Source organism: Castor canadensis, chromosome 10 (assembly GCF_047511655.1).
Source record: "Castor canadensis chromosome 10, mCasCan1.hap1v2, whole genome shotgun sequence".
NCBI classification, from domain to species: domain Eukaryota; kingdom Metazoa; phylum Chordata; class Mammalia; order Rodentia; family Castoridae; genus Castor; species Castor canadensis.
In genome coordinates, this window is record NC_133395.1 from 143,840,325 (window position 1) to 143,856,500 (window position 16,176).

General features: G+C 43.3%; 1 protein-coding gene across 3 annotated transcripts in view; it reads left to right on the forward strand.

The window, feature by feature from the left end:
• The window catches only part of Rbsn (rabenosyn, RAB effector), a 28,805-nt gene that overhangs the window by 8,906 nt on the left and 3,723 nt on the right, over positions 1–16,176 (forward strand). For all 3 annotated transcript variants that reach the window (XM_020175611.2, XM_020175612.2, XM_074044468.1), the window contains exons 4-11: positions 3,675–3,775; positions 4,994–5,039; positions 5,167–5,328; positions 7,661–7,902; positions 9,069–9,139; positions 13,112–13,198; positions 14,063–14,165; positions 15,362–15,466. In XM_020175611.2, coding sequence (XP_020031200.2) covers positions 3,675–3,775; positions 4,994–5,039; positions 5,167–5,328; positions 7,661–7,902; positions 9,069–9,139; positions 13,112–13,198; positions 14,063–14,165; positions 15,362–15,466 — 917 coding nt within the window. The remainder of the gene's footprint in view (positions 1–3,674; positions 3,776–4,993; positions 5,040–5,166; positions 5,329–7,660; positions 7,903–9,068; positions 9,140–13,111; positions 13,199–14,062; positions 14,166–15,361; positions 15,467–16,176) is intronic.

Consider the following 16,176-nt stretch of genomic DNA (forward strand, 5'->3'; position numbering starts at 1 on the left):
CTTTCTCAGCTTTGCTTTCTGAAGCCTATGTTAAAGCTCTTGGTGCAGACTTTCTATCTACCACTCTTTAGCATTTCCCCTTCAACAGTTCTTTTCCCTTTAGCATTTTCCCTTCCAAAAGCTTCCCACACCAAAAGGCCCAAATAAAAGCTTCTTCCCAATAGTCAGAGGCAAAAAGTCCCCCAAAGCAAAAAGCCCAAAGTAAAGGCCAAAAAACCCCTCTTCCTCCTTAAGGTGTCTTTTATAGCAGCAAACAGGGTGGAGCCACGGGGAAGGGTGTGACATTGTAACAGGAGAAACCTGCATCTCTGAATGCAATTTAGGAGAAACAGCTGTTCTGCCTTTCCCTGTTTTGTGGCTGAGGCTGTGCCTAGCTCGGCCTACAGGTAAAAGCAATTAACTGCATCTCACCTTGTTTGTGTCCAGTTCTCATAGGCTTTAGTCTGTTCCCCACAGAGAATGAACATTTCCATCATTACAGGAGAAAATTGCTTTAAAAATAATTCTGCACATACGTAATTGTTAGTTACATACGAAAATTAGTTTAGAAACATGAGAAATTTCAGATGTGAGTTCTTGCTAGCTTATATCACGATTGCCAAAGTCAGATTTCCTGGGTGGTTTTCTGACTAAACTTTCCTGTTCAGTTCAGTTGTTGAACTGAAGGAAACCACAGATTGTGGAAGCTCAAGTGAATGGCAAATTTTATTATTATTATTATTTTTTTTTCTAGTAAGACTAAATTTATTCAATACCCTAGCAAAAGTTTGATTATAAGTATCCAACAGTATAAAAAGTACAAAACAGATTTGTAGTTTTCTAATATATTAATACAAAGTGCATGACTACATACCGTACATCCTACAGGTGAAGAAATGTGGAAGGGGAAAAAGAAGACTGTGGTTGAGGTCTAGTAATAAATAAATAAATACAGAAATAGAGATGATCCACATTATAGTATATTCTACCACCAATACTGCAGCCAAAATGTACAAAAAAAAAAAAAAAGAAAAGGAAAAAACCATTTCAAAGTAACTCAGGAGGATGATAATGGCTGGACTCTTGTAATTCACCTCAAAAGGCTGTGGGAGAGCCGACCCAACTCACTGTAGTCTGTGCATATAGTGGCTTCTAGCATGTAGGTTTTTTTCCAAAAGGAAGAAATATAAAATGTTAAGCTTAGATTAAGAACTATAAAACTATAGGGTGCCCATAAAAAGAGGCTCACTCCTTATTGTGATACTATCTAATTTTTATAATCCAGTTTCAAAAATAACCACTGAGTCTTGATATCATAAAGCAGGCAATGCTGCTCCCTCGTTATGTAAAGTCTGAACTGGAGCTTTTTTTCCTGAACTTCTAGAAAAGAGGCAATGAGAGTACTTTGGTTTGGGTTCAAGTGAGAGGCTTTGAATGAGGATTTTAGACCTTAAGAGTTCCACATTCAGAAAGCCCAACTAAAAGAAGCCAAACCAAAACCAGCATACCTACCATTAACACACACCTCTTTTTCCTGCAATAAATTTTACTATTAATAGAGTGAAAAATACCCCAAACCCTAATAGGTTAAAACAAGTCAACCACCTACTCTACAGGATAAAACCTTCACAAAGGTCAACTGAAGTAATCCAGAGCTAAAACTGAATTGTGCAGATTTCAATGAAGTCACCAGATAGTCATGTAACTCAAATAGCATCAAGTATTTACACACTGGGCAAGCCGTCTAAGAAATGCGCCCCCAGAAGCACTAGCCTCTGCTCTGTGCCACCCTGAAGGCTTGCACATTTTATTTAGATAGTTTAACATTTCTAACTGTATGTATTCTCTATCATGTGGCAATGCTTTGGTACTCTACATAGGATCTTGCCTATCCTACAGACTTGCCATTTCCCTAGGAGGAGCTCTGATTCTGCTTTAGAAGTTCCATATAAATTAAAATCTTTATCAAATAGTAATATGATAGGTTGTGACATAAGATGTAATGTCCACAGTCAGGCTACCTGTGCATTTAGAAATTACTTTCCCCTTCAAAATATGTGCACCGGAAAGCTCAGTCTATCCTGCTTAATAATCAGTAGTACAGATTTGAATCATCAGAACCTTGGCAAGACCTTAATATTCCAAAATTATTAACAACTACCTCTAGGGGCAAGTCACATAACTGAGTTATGACAAATTTATTATCATGAGGGAAAACAAGTGTTGCCAGCCATCTTAAAAATGCCCCAACCACTGCTTCTCAATACAGAAAGACTAAAACTACATCGGTTTATCATACAACAAATCCCATCTCTGTCCCCTGAAGTTCCCCTAATTTCATTTATTAAAAGGGGATTAGAAAAAAAAAAAAGACTTAAAGAGCACTTTACAGCAGCATTCAGCTTTCCTATGAAATACTCAGCATCTTAAATATTATGTACACTTCTTTTTTCTTATAGTAAGCTAGACACTGGCTTCAGAGTTTATGGTACTGGGGAAAAATAACCCAGTGAATGGCAAATTTTAGAAGTTAGTAATTATAATTACACTGAAGAATTCTAAACTAAGATTTAAGATGTTAGAGTATGAATAGGGAAGAAAAGATGCAGGGATGGTTAATAGTGTCAGCATGGAGATGTTATCAAAGGATATAACATTATTCCGACAGGAAGAATAACTTCAAGATATCTATGGTACAGTATGGTAAGTATAACTAGTAAAATTATAAGTATGATTAGTAAAAATGTCAAAATTTCTAAGAAAATAGATTTTAAATGTTCTCAATACAAAATGTAAGTAAGGCAATATATGTGTTAATTGGCTTGGGTTAGCTATTGCACAATGTATAACTACTTCAAAAGATTATGTTGTACATGATAAATATATACAATTTTTATTTGTTAATTTAATAAAATTAAAGTATAGCATGTGACAAGTATCAATCATAATGCAGTCTGTGAGTGAAGAGGAAGTGCACTGAGTGCTGGCAGGGTCGTAGGGCAGCATTGGTTTTCTGGAAGAGACGAGATTGAGCAGGGGATATTTCAGGTACACCGAGGTAATTTGGTTCCATTTATATTGGGGACATTTCTTCTGGGTCTAGGCTGCTGGATTGAGGAAGGTATCAGTTGAACTAGCTAACAGTTTTTTTTTTTTTATCATTTTGAGAAGGATTGTTTTAATTCTGATAAAAGGTATATTATACCTGCTTCAGAAAGTAGAGAAAAATATGAAAATTAAAATTTGCCCATGTTACCACCCTTATTATTTAACATTCACATGCCTATCAGTGTTGTAAGGGCTTTATAAATTTTAACTAATTTAATCCTCATAACCCATGAATTAGCTGGTATTGTTATCCTTAGTTTGTGAAGAGGCCCCTAAGTCACAGAAAGGTTAATTTCAGAGTTGCACAGTGTGTGGTAGAATTGAAACTTGAGCACAGACTAGATCCACAGTCCAAGTTCTTATCTGCTCTTATTTCTGAGGCCTCTCATATTATACTTTGTGGCCTGTAAGGGCCATGATCAGCATTTTAACAAATTGCCTTCCACTTGCCTTCTAGTTTTAAAATCTTTAGTTAGACTCTAAAATCCTAGAATCTTTACTTTCGTTTAAAAGTCCTTGAGAATAAGCAGTAAAGAGGCTTCCTCAGAAAAATTATAAGTCATTTATCTCCCTACCTTCCCTCCTAGGTGTTGTGAGAAGCCATCTTTCTGACTTCAAAAAACATCGAGCTGCAAGAATTGACCACTACGTTGTTGAAGTCAATAAATTAATAATCAGGTTAGAGAAGGTAAATTTTGTAGTTGTAAAACACTTTTTCTTTTTTTGCAAGTACAAATTTTCTAGGGAAAACCTCCACATTTCTGTAGCATGTGTTATGTATGTTGGGTGCATCTGATGCTGGCAGAGTGTGGAGAGAACACAGAGGACAGTGGTGGGGGGCTGTCTGTCTTGAAGGGAATGGCCTAAGCTGACAGACTTGCCACAGGCCCAGCTTCCCTTTGCTACCTATGATGCCCACTTGCCTGCTGGGAAATCTTTTCTTTTTGGGGGTGTTGAAAGCATAGTCACTCAGTGGGGAATAGTGCGTGATGTCACTTGATGACATCACAACAGAAAGGAGAGGAGTACTGCGCTGGGGCCAGTGTGCAGCATGCGAACATCTTGACTGGCCCTTCTTGTCCTGTGGTACTAGAGCACATCTGCAAGACCAGGTTCGTGCTGTACTATGACCATAGAAATGCTTGCTGTATATAACCTGTTGGACCTGGTAGCAACTTCAGGCACAGTTCTTTTTTTCCTTTTTGGTGGTGTTAGAACTGGAACCCAGGACTTTGTGCATGCTGGGCAAGTGCTCTACCACTAAGCTACTCAGCTAACCCAGGTGCCTTTTTTTTTTTTTTTAGCAGCACTGGGATTGAGTTTAGGGCCTTATGCTTGAGCTAGGTGAGGTATGCTTCTTTTTTTTGACAGTGCTGGGGCTTGAACTCAGGGACTGGGATATGCTAGGCAAGTCCTCTATTACTGAGCTACACTTTTCAGGGTTTTTTGACAGTACTAAGGTTTGAACTCAGGATCTTGGGCTTGATAGGCAGGTGCTCTACCACTTGAGGCATATAAATCCCCAGCCCAAGGTACACTTCTTTATGTAGGCTTGTAGGCAGAAATATTGGCCAGTTTTATTGTGCAGGAAGACAAGAATCAGGAGTTCCCTATTGCTTTCAGTAGCTGCTCTTGCCCCATGCTCACCCATCCTGGTTATTGCTGAAATAGGTAACTGACAAAGGAGTGAGTGGAGGTGGGTCTGTAGGAAGGAAGGTGCCTTATAGATGTGAAACTACTCCTGTGTCCCGTGTGAAATTGCTTTTGTGACTGTGGGTTTGGGGATGACCAGTGAGCCTCAAGAAATGCAAATGTGCTTCATTCCTGCTGGAGGATGAGTAGTGGGAAGTGTGCAGAGTGTGTGTCACCTGGCTAATGCCATTTGGTACTGTTTTCTCCTGCTCAGCTCACTGCATTTGACAGAACGAATACCGAGTCTGCGAAGATTCGAGGTAACTATAGAACTTTGTACACGTTCATTCTGTTTTTTAATTTTTTCCCTGACCATTTTTTCCTCTTTTAAAATGCTGAATATTTTTTGGTTGTTGGTGGTTTAGTTTTGTTTTGTTTTTCCCAAAGCAATAGAAAAGTCTGTGGTACCTTGGGTCAACGACCAGGATGTCCCTTTCTGTCCAGACTGTGGTAATAAGTTCAGCATCCGTAACCGCCGCCACCACTGCCGCCTCTGTGGGTCTATCATGTGCAAGAAGTGTATGGAGCTCATCAGCCTGCCTTTGGCAAGTAAGTGATGCGAAGGTGGGCCCTGCACCATGCTAACCACCTGTAGGCCTGTGGGGCCTTCCTGTTTAACTAATGGTCTGTGAGGTCTTCATCCATGTACTCACTGAGTCTGTGAAGACCATTATCGCCAAGCTACCACTGGATTGGCAGTACCTGGAAGCTCTGCTGCCAAGGATGCAGTAGTCTGTACAGTTCGGCAAGCTTTTTTTTTTAAAGGACCAGACAGTAAATATTTTAGGCTTTATGAGCCACCTATGGTCTCTGTGTCATTGTGCCATTTCTTCCTCTTTTTTTTTGTAGACCTAGGGGATTGAACTCAGGGCCTTGCACATGCTAGGCAAACCCTCTACCACGTGACCACTTGAGCTACATTCCCAGCCCTTCTTTTTTTTTTTTTTTTTAACAATCTCTTAAAAATGTAAAAACCAAAGTGTTTAATATCCCCATTGCAGAGGAGCTAATACAGTAACCTTAAAATGACAAAGGTCAATATGGGAAGGTGATTGGGAACTAGTGAAAAAGTCAGGTAGAGATGAATCAACTTAGGTTGTAACACATTTGTACGTGGAAGCAATGCTAGGAATCTCTTTGTATAGCTGTCCTTATCTCAACTAGGAAAAATGCTTTGTCTTTCTTATTATTGCTTACGTCTTCTCTTCAACAAAATTAGAGAAAAGAGCAGAACAGGTTCTGCCTGGAAGTGAGGGGGGGTGGGGGGGCAGGGGGGAGAAATGACCCAAACAGTGTATGCACATATGAGTAAATGAATAAAAAAATGTAGAAACCATACTTAGCTCAAGGGTTATACAAGGGCTGGGGATATAGCTTAGTGGTTGAGTGTTTGCCTAGCATGCATGCGGCCCTGTGTTCAATACCTAGTACCACTAAAGGGGGGAGGGAGGCAAGTCCAGACTGCCAGCTGGACTTGACGCACAGGTTGTCTTTTGCACATTACTGTTGTGTAAGGCATCACCTGACGAGTTAGCATCTAACAGGAGATATAGACTCAAAATGGATGAAGTTGTATCTGGTACCCAGGAGATGCTGAGTAGCAATTTGTCAACTCTGGTTAGAAGTGGCAGGGGAGGCTTTGGGAAGAGGACCTTGAAAAATGAGCAGTGGGCTCATCCCTTCCTTTGGGGTAAAAGTCACACACAGCTCTCTGTCATACAATGAAGTTGAAGGTCTTATGGGAGACTGAGTACTGGGGATGCTCGGAGTAAGTGAGAGCATGGATGCTTGCAGTCTGGAGGTGATGCTCAAGAAGCTCCTAGAAAGATGAATAGGGCGCAAAAGAGATGGGAGACATTCTGGGCAGAAGGAAGCACAGGAGCAACATCTGGCACTCGGTGCCCAGATAAGTGAGAAGGGAGATTCACTGCGGGGAGTGCAGCTCGTGGCAGAGTGAGGGCTTAGCATGTTTGGGGCCGTCCATCCCCAGCACTGCAGAAAAAAGTGCTGAATGATCTCACTGACTTCTGGGACATGTAGGGTGAATTTGCAGTACCAAAGAGTTCACTGACTATGCACCCTGTTGGGCATGGGGCGTCTGGCAAATGTGGGGGGAAGCAGACACTTCCTCTGACTAGCTCTACATCTACCAGGCCCACTTTTCCTTGATACTTCCCTTTCTCCCTGAGACCATCTCTCTGTCACACCCAAGACTTCCTAAGCTACTTTAGGGATGCTATTTACCTTTCTTCTCTTGGACTCATTAGCTGACATATTGGGCAGCTGTTGTGGGGTGGCCAGGCTGGCTGTGTTCGAGTACAGGTATAAGACACAGTTTCTACCCCAAAGAATTACACATTCCTAGGGCAACTCCAGGGGTATGCACAACTGTTACACAGGGCGAAAAGTGGGCCATGCTGTAAAATAGGTGATGTGGTGGGAAATGATAGGAAGGACAGAGTTTTGCCTTCAGGAATGGGGGAAGGCTTCATACAAGAAGCACTATTTGAGATAGCTTTGGAAAGGTGGGTTCCAGATGTTTGGGACTAGGGAAATGGCTGCAGAGGAAAGTCTCAGGAAAATGGGGTCATGTTGGAGATACAGAGCAGAGGAAGTAGAAGGTGGGAAGGCCAGGTTAGGGGTGGACCTCAGATCCCTGAAAACAGGCCTTCCCTGGCTATTTGGATCTCACCTGCATGGCAGCAGTACTCCTTTCCCACCAGAGCCCCACTTCAAAAGGCAGAGGTACAGGTCGTTTCTGCCGTAGGTGGAGCCTGATCTTTCTGCTTCCCAAGCCAAACATCTGTGGACTGACACTCTGCAGTTGTGGAATAATTGGATGCCATGAGGGTCATGGCTGCCTGCCTGTTGTGGTTTACAGATAAGCTCACCAGTGCCAGCAAGGACTCTCTGAGCACCCATACCAGCCCCAGCCAGTCACCTAACAGTGTTCATGGCTCCCGACGGGGCAGCATCAGCAGTGTGAGCAGTGTTAGCTCAGTCCTGGACGAGAAGGACGATGACCGGATCCGCTGCTGCACGCATTGCAAGGACACACTACTCAAGAGAGAGCAGCAGATTGATGAGAAGGAACACACGCCTGACATTGTGAAGCTTTATGAGGTGATGCATGCTGTGGATTCCGGGTCTGATTTGGCTGTTCACTTTGAACCTGCCAGCAAATTCTAGAGAATACTTTGGGTCCATTGGGTCATTTTTAGGTCCTGTTCCAAGGCTGTGGTATGATTTCCCAACTAGGGTCTTGGGTGAGTCATAGAATCATCCTGGGTGTGTTGCAATAAATTTGTTCCTCACCTTTCCTTGCCCACTTGAAACCAGGAGGGTGGAGACCTGGTGGCCCAGAAGCAAGGGAGGAAGGCTAGTTGTCTTGTGTGGGGAAGACAGAAGCTGGAGGTATAGTAACAAGTGGGCCAGAAGAGTCATGGGAAACTGACCTTGTTAGTTTAAGGTATTACAGATTTCCAGGCTTTCCGTGTTTACTGTCTGTTGACTTAGAGCCCCTTCTAAGTCTCAAATGCCTCAGCTGCAGTACCACCAGGGACCCCAGAACACCCTTAGTAAAGGCACACTTGGAGAGGACATAGTATGTGTAAGGAATGCCTAGGTGCAAGGCTGGCTCAGCCTCCTGATGGCCAGGTGAGACTTTAGGGCTGGGAGGTGAGGCAGAGGACGGAAGCAGCAGTCAGCAAGCTGATTGTATAACACTGAGCTAAGACAGTGTGTTTTTGTCCAATGACTGTTGAATGGGCACCGTAAGCAGTTGTATGGGTCATGACGATTGTGTTTCTGCAACCCCATGTAAAATAAATACCAAAGTTACCAGAAACGGTGTGAATGAGACCTGGTGCTGAGCTGCAAATGGACTGTCCTCCATCCTTCGGGTGGAGTTAATGACCTGGTGTCTCTTTTTTGAAAATAGTCACTGTACTTTTTGCCTCCTTCTCTTGTGAGGAGAACACTGGCAGTGCTGGGTGCTGGTGACTTGCTGTTGCCTGGCATCTTTTGACAGAGAGAGAACATAGCCACTGATTCCTCCCTTGTCTTGGAAGAGACATTGCTCATGTCCTACAAGGCCTCCTCTCAAAAACATCTGGCCAAAAGCTCTGCCCTCACTTCCTTTCCTTCCTGCAAGATTTTCTGCTTGGAAAGTAGATCTATAAATTAGGGAATTGACAACAATTTTAAAACCCCAGCTTTAAAAAATGAGCATTTTACATATATAGGCTTCTGTATCTTGAAAGCCACACTCATTTCTTTTATGTTCTTAGAAATTACGACTTTGCATGGAGCAAGTTGACCAGAAAGCTCCCGAATACATCAGGATGGCAGCATCATTAAAGTAAGCACTTTCCTGTTACGCTAATTCATTGGTGACTGTTTTGAGCTATTTTAGGTCAATTCTGCAGTAACAGAAAGTACAAATCTTTTTTTTTTTTTCCTTTGGTGCTGAGGATGGAACTGAGAACGTCTTGTGTATGCTAATCATGCACTCTACCACTTGCCCCTAAAAATGGAAAATTTAACTCTGCCCATGCTTTTCTTCTGTGACCAGCTAAAGAAAATCTTGTTCAGGTTTTTATTTCAGTGGGGCACATGTTATAATCACATGAGCTTTGTGAAAATATGTAGTCTTGTTAGGTGACTGGCCATTCTGATGGCGCAAGTTTTGGAAGGGCTTCAGACCACAGGACCACTGCTGAGTATAGTACCTGGAAGGAGGTGAGGAAAGGCAGTCTGCCTCACACTCATGCCTGGTGAGATACCACTTCATAGTCACATTGAGGTGTCTGGGCTTAGAGTAGGCATTTTCTTCTGAGGAGGGGTTGGCAAACTTTAGCCCATTGACCAAATCTAGCCTGCCACCTCTTTCTTTTTTTCAAAGTAAGATGTGGTTCACACACCTTTTTAAAGTGTACGGTTAGGTAATTTTTTAGTTTATTCGCAAAGTTTGCAACTGCCACCACCATCTACCTTTTTTTCTCCCTCCCTCCCTCCCCTGTCTTCCCTTCTCCCTTCTTTTTCTTTTCTCTCTTTCAACTCAGGGCTTGGTGCTTGCAAAGCAGTTGCTCTACCTCTTGAGCCATGCCTCCAGTCCATTTTGCTCTGGTTATTTTGGAGATGGGGTCTTGTGAACTATTTGCCCATGCTGGCCTCAAACTGCGATCCTTCAGATGTCAGCCTTCCAAGTAGCTAGTATTATAGGCATGAGCCACTGGGCCACTGGTCCTTGGTTACTGAATCTTTCTGTTTTTTTATGTTTTTAATTTTTTTGGGGGGGTGGCACTGGGGTTTAAACTCAGGGCCTCACACTTGCTAGGCACGTGCTCTACCACTTGAGCTACTCTGCCAGCCCCACAACTACCATCTTAATTCCAAACACTTTCTTTCATTACTCTAATAAGTAACCTCATGCCCACTAGCAGTAGCCCCTCCCCCTGAAAACCACTGTTCTGTCTATGGATTTGACTATTTTTGGTGTTTCACATTAATGGCATCATAATTACATGTTCTTTTGTGTCTGGCTTCTTGTACACAGTGCTATATCATCTGTGATATAGCATGTATTGGTTCTTCATCCACTTTGTATGCATTGTAAATACATCAGTTTATTGATGAGTATTTGGGTTTTTTTGCAGTTTTAATTACGATGAGTAATGTACCTTTAGCTAGGATTACAGATGTGAGTCGCCGGCGCCCAGCAGCCACCTAATTTCATAAAGCTTTATTGGAGTACAGCCTTGCCCGTTTGTTTGATGACTGCTTTTGCACCACAGTGGCAGAACTGAGCAGCAGCAGACTGTATGGCCTGCAAAACCCGAAAAAGTTCATGATCCTCATTGAGGGAAAAGTTTGCCACCCTTGAGTAAGAGCACTGCTCTTTCTGAAGGCTCATGTATGTGAGCAAGAATCTGAGGTGCCAGTACTAGAATGAGACTCCAGCAATCCCCAGTGTGTAGAAAAAAACTATGATGTCAGTGTTCTTGATTTGAGAATTTTCTGCTTTCGTCTTTAAATCTTTTTGCCCTGCTGCTTATAGGATGCATGTAGAAATAGATGTGCCTTGTTTAGAACAAAAACATTTTTATTTGGACATTTACTATAGCAATATTTTATAGTGTCCCAAAAACACAAAGGGTGTGAACTTGGCTTCCTTCATGATGTCAGTGGTCATGCTCTTAATAAGCCCACTGTGTGGCTCTTACGTGCAATCAAAATGAACTTGAAGCCGGGTGCTGTGGCTCACACTATTGTCTGAGCTATTTGGCAGGCTGAGGCAGGAGAATTGCTTGAATCAACCTGGGCAACATAGTGAGAGACCCTGTCTCCAAAAAAAAGGAAAGCTGGGCGTGGTGGTTCGTGTCTGTAATCCCAGTCACTCAGAGGTGGGAGGTAGGAGGATCATGGTTCCAGGCTGGCCCAGGAAAAAGCATGAGACCTTATCGGAAAAACAAACTAAAAGCCTAAGGGATGTGGGGGTGTATGGCTCAAGTGGTAGAGTTCTTGTCTAGAAAGTGTGAGGCCCTGATTTAAATCCTGCTCCACCAAAAAAATTTAAAAAATAAAATGAACCTTTTCAGGAGGTATGGTTCTCAAGGTGTTTCCTAACTTGTAAGTCTGTAAGTGTCTGGCTTACAAATATGACCAGTTAAACCCATCTGGTTTGTGCAAAAAGCACCTTTCCTCCTATTTGTCTCCCTGACTTCTGTTGCTTTGGGGCTCTTCTGTTCCCTGTTAAGACTGCATTTCTGCCTGGATGCCAGCAGGAAAGGTGCATTCCTGGCCATTTGAGTTGCTGTTCTGCATTTTCCTTGTGGCACTGTTGGTGAGGGCTGTCTCTCCCTGTGTCCTGTGGTTTCCTCCCTAGATGTGATTGTGGGTTAATGGGCTTCCCTGGCCAGTGGGGACTGCCGTTGCTGAGCATACTTCCAGATGGCTAACTCCTGCTGCTTCTTCAAAGATCAGCTCTACAGGGTTTGACGTCCACTTCACTCCCTCCCTCCCTCATTCAGCAGATACTGAGAATCAGTTATGTGGCAGATGCTGTTCCAGGTGCTGGGGCTGACACAGTCAACAGGGAAGACAGTGCCTGCTCTCATGGCACTGTGCCGTCTTGCGAGCACAGACAAGTGATCATCAAGTGAGCAAGCAATGCATTGCCTATCTGCAGGCATGATAGGTGCCCTGAGGGAATAAAATTGGCTGACATGATGGAGACCAGAAAAAGGGATTTCAGATTTGAGCCAGCTTGTTATTTCTCATGTGATTGGAGATACCTGACAAAGTCTTTGTCTCAGCCTGTGTATGCTGAGGCAGGAGGGTTGCTTGAGCCCAGGAGTTCAGGACCAGCCTGGTCAATATAGCAAGGCCCCATGTCAGAAAATCAAAACCAAAACTAAACAGACAAAGCCTGTTTTTTCATTTCTGGTGTGATGTTCTTTGTAAACTGTGAGGTGAGAGATGATGAAGACATGGTTCTATAATCCTCTGATTATAGAACACACCAGTATTTTCCATCTAGAACTGTTTTACAGATGGCACAGTAGGTAAGCACAGCCATCCTTTTTGCTTCTTTAAGTTGCTACTGCCTCCTATTGGGAGGTGAGTGGCTAATGCTAAGGCTGGATGAACTGTTGTTCTTGGCCCAGAAGCTTGGCACTAGGCCTGTAGAGATGAAAAGCCATAATCTCTGTCCTCTAGTTGCAGCAGTGTGGTGAGGGGATGACAGGCTTGCGAATGACCAATTATAACATACAGTGGTGCTGCTATCCTCTGAGACTTGAGTTAAGCCACTTCTGGCCTTTTCTGTTATCCTCCACTCCACCCCACAGGCAGTTATTCTCGACCTCCTTGATTTGAAGTGCTTTTCTCCTGTAGGGAGAAGCTTGTGAGAACCAGAAGTGTGGGGCAGTCCACATGGTGTCTGTTGGAGATTCCTTGGCCAACTTTTTGCTTTTCTTCTCCCTTGGTAGTATTTGGATGTGAAAACCTAAGTGTCTTTCTGCTGTAAATGTAGTGAGACTGACTCATTTAGTAAATCACTTCATATATCTATAAGATACAGTGAAATTGAACCAGTGTGAATTCAGCTGCATTTGTTTTGTTGATGAGTCTCGGAGGCCCTCGCATGAGTCTGTCCCTGTGTTGAAAAGTGGCTCCTGGTTGATGAGTGCATCCCAGGAAGGAACACTGCATCATATCCATGAGACTAAAATGCCCCTTTGAGAGGTCTTAAACCTTGGGGGACCTCCTACAGCACATCTCTAATCAGCACAGTGAAACTCAGATCAGAATGTCCTGTGATTCTCCTTAGTGCCGGGGAGACGACCTACAGTCTAGAACATGCCAATGACCTCCGAGTGGAAGTACAGAAAGTGTATGAGCTCATAGACATTCTAAGGTAAGATCCATTAGGTGACGTCTGTGCTGCTGGCTGAGGGGAGAAGGCAAGGTTTTGATGAAGCAGTGGGCAGTGTTCAGACCTGAATGTATCCAGAGTCTTGGTGACAGTGGGGATGTGTGAGGTGGTGACCAGGGCAGGTGTCTGCTCTGGTATTCAGTGCATCTCAGTAACTAACCTCTGGTTAAGGATTTCAGATGGTAGTTATTATTAAAGAAATAGGAGCCGGTTGTTGACACCAACTGTGTGCCTGTCATGGCCTGTCCTCAAGGAGGAGCTCATTTACTCTACCAAAGAAACCTATGAGATCAGCATTCACTTTGTATTGGAGAGGAGCTGAGATAGAAACCCAGGTTCCTTCTTCATGTCTGTACTCATTCTTCAAGTCTAAGCTGCGTTTTAATTGTGGGCTGGCTGTTGGGGTTCAGTCAGCCCTTTGAGGAATAGGAAGTACAGTGGCTCAGAAGGTAATTGGGAAGAACCATCTTCTGTCTAGATGTGCAGGACCTGTTGTCTAATTTGAGAGGCCTGGTACAAAATGAAAGTGCTATCCCCTGTTTAAACATTAGGACTTTTAAGACATTGAGAGTAGGGCATTAAACCAAGTATGGATTCCTTTAAGTGCCAGACCCTGTGGTCAGTCCCCCAGTGACTGGACATTTGACATGCACCCTGTGCTGTGTTAGGGCCTTGGGTATAGCCAGAGGGTATGAAATGGGCTTTGCCTTCAAGGACACTGGAGGTAGTGGAGTCACTTACCCTTCTCCACATCTCCTAGCACAAAAGAAAGCCTGGCAGCTCCAGTGACTTCAACTTTGATTCTGAGGCTGGCATAGCCCATTTGATGTATTTGTTCCAATTTAGTAAGAAGATCTTAACCCTGGGCTTGAACCAGGACCCTCCACCACATCCAAACACTTTGAGACTACAGAGGATGATCAGATACTCAGCTACGCTTTTTGTGCAGGTAAAGCCATCCTGGGGTGTACTTGGCCTGTCTTGCTCTTCTCCCTCTCAGAAGACAGATCTGTGCCAATGACTTATTTTCTATCTGTATATTTACATACTTTTAAGATTATGAATGCATTATAAATGCCACATTTAGAGAAAAATGTGATAAAAAATGTGATAAAGCAAAACTACTTTTTATCCTGTTTTCCAATATAGTCACTCATCATGCTGGTATGTATTTTTTCTTTTTTTGTGTGTTTTCATATACAATAGTTACAGTTAGTACACATTTGCAAATTTATATTTTCTTATTTTAATGACTGAATTTTATATCAAGGACTTTTTCACACATGCTCAAATACACCTGTTGTTTGAATGGCTACAGAATTCTCCTTCAATTATGTCTGCATCTTTTAACCATTCCACTCAAGTTGGACATTTGATGGATTCCAAGATTTTACTGTTATCAGTGATAGGTGTTCTGTTATGTGGTGTTTCTTGGGATAAGCTCCTCAGGAACTCTTCCTGGGTTGTTGGCTAATGACTCAAGTGCAGACTGAACCTGGGTGGTTAGATCTGAGTTGCATATTTCTACTCCTGATGCCCCTTCTGAGAGTCATCGCTCACCACGTTGGGGGCTCTCCGACAGAGAGACTCAGTGGGCAAAAGTGGCACTGGGTTGGTTTCCATGCTGTAGTGTAGAGGAGTCGGCCTTCCACTTTTGGTTAGTGACTATTCCACAGCTATTTTTGAGTGCCTGCCTAAGTACTAGCCATTGTGCTCGGTGCAGGGTGCTCTGTAGTGAAAGAGGACATACATTCTTGTTCTCATACAGGGTATATTCCAGAGAGGCAGACAGAATAAATGACTAAAACATATAGTGAGTGAGAGGGTGAAAAGCACTACAGACTGGAAGGGTGGTAAACAGGAGGGGTAGTTGGAAGGGCTGGGGTAGAGGTATAGGAAGGTAGGTGGGGTGGTTAGGGCAAAGCCTCATGGAGAAGCTGATACTGGGCCAGGTGGATACCTGGGATATCTGACATGACTATAGGAAAAGGCAGCCCATCTGGAAGATGGAAGGGGGAGCTCCTTTTTATGCTGCCATCAGTGCATGTCACTCTCTGAGGTAGAAGGGCTTAACCCAAGCACACAAAGCACAAGGCCCATTTTTTTCCTTAAAGGGTTTAAGTGTAAAATTGTAACTCCCTACAGGAAAAGTTGCTGGGTTTGATGTCACTGCCAACCAAAGAACAGTTTGAGGAACTGAAAAAGAAGAGGAAGCAGGACCTGGAACAGAAGAGGATCATGGAGAGACAGGTGTGCAGAGCCTGGGCACCCAGTGGCTATCACCTCCTTGCAACCCCACCACCTTTTGGGATGTCCTGCACATTGCACGGCTTCAGAGCCTTGCTTTTTTCTCTTTTCTGGCCTACTCTTATCTGTGGAACCTAGAATCATTGTTTTTCTAGCCAGTTCCTAGTTTTCTTTTAGGGTTTTGCTGATCCTTTCATGCCTAGAACACCATAGAGATTGGTAGTTCCTAGTTTTCTTTTAGGGTTTTGCTGATCCTTTCATGCCTAGAACACCATAGAGATTGGTAGTTGTCCCCTGGTAGCACTTGCAGGGGACCAAGACACCTGTTCCCTGCAGAACACATTGGGATGTGTCTTGTTAAACAGAAAGTAACTGGGCATGGTGGCACACTCCTGTAATCCCAGGACTCAGGTGGCTGACGAAGGAGGATCACAAGTTTGAGGCCAGCCTGAACTGCACAGTGAGACCCTATCTCATGAGGGGTTTGATGTGTAGCTCAGTGGTAGAGCACTTGCCTACCATGCTGGAGGCCCTGGATTCAATCCCCAGTGCCACCCTAAACAAAACAAACAAAAACACTGTGAGTTTCTAACATTGTGTAGATTAGGGTAATAGATCATGGAGATTTATGAAAAGTGTATGACCAGTGAAGCTAAAATTGAAAAAAATCTTATCCCTTAAATACTGTTACTCATTATTTTATTTTTGAAGGT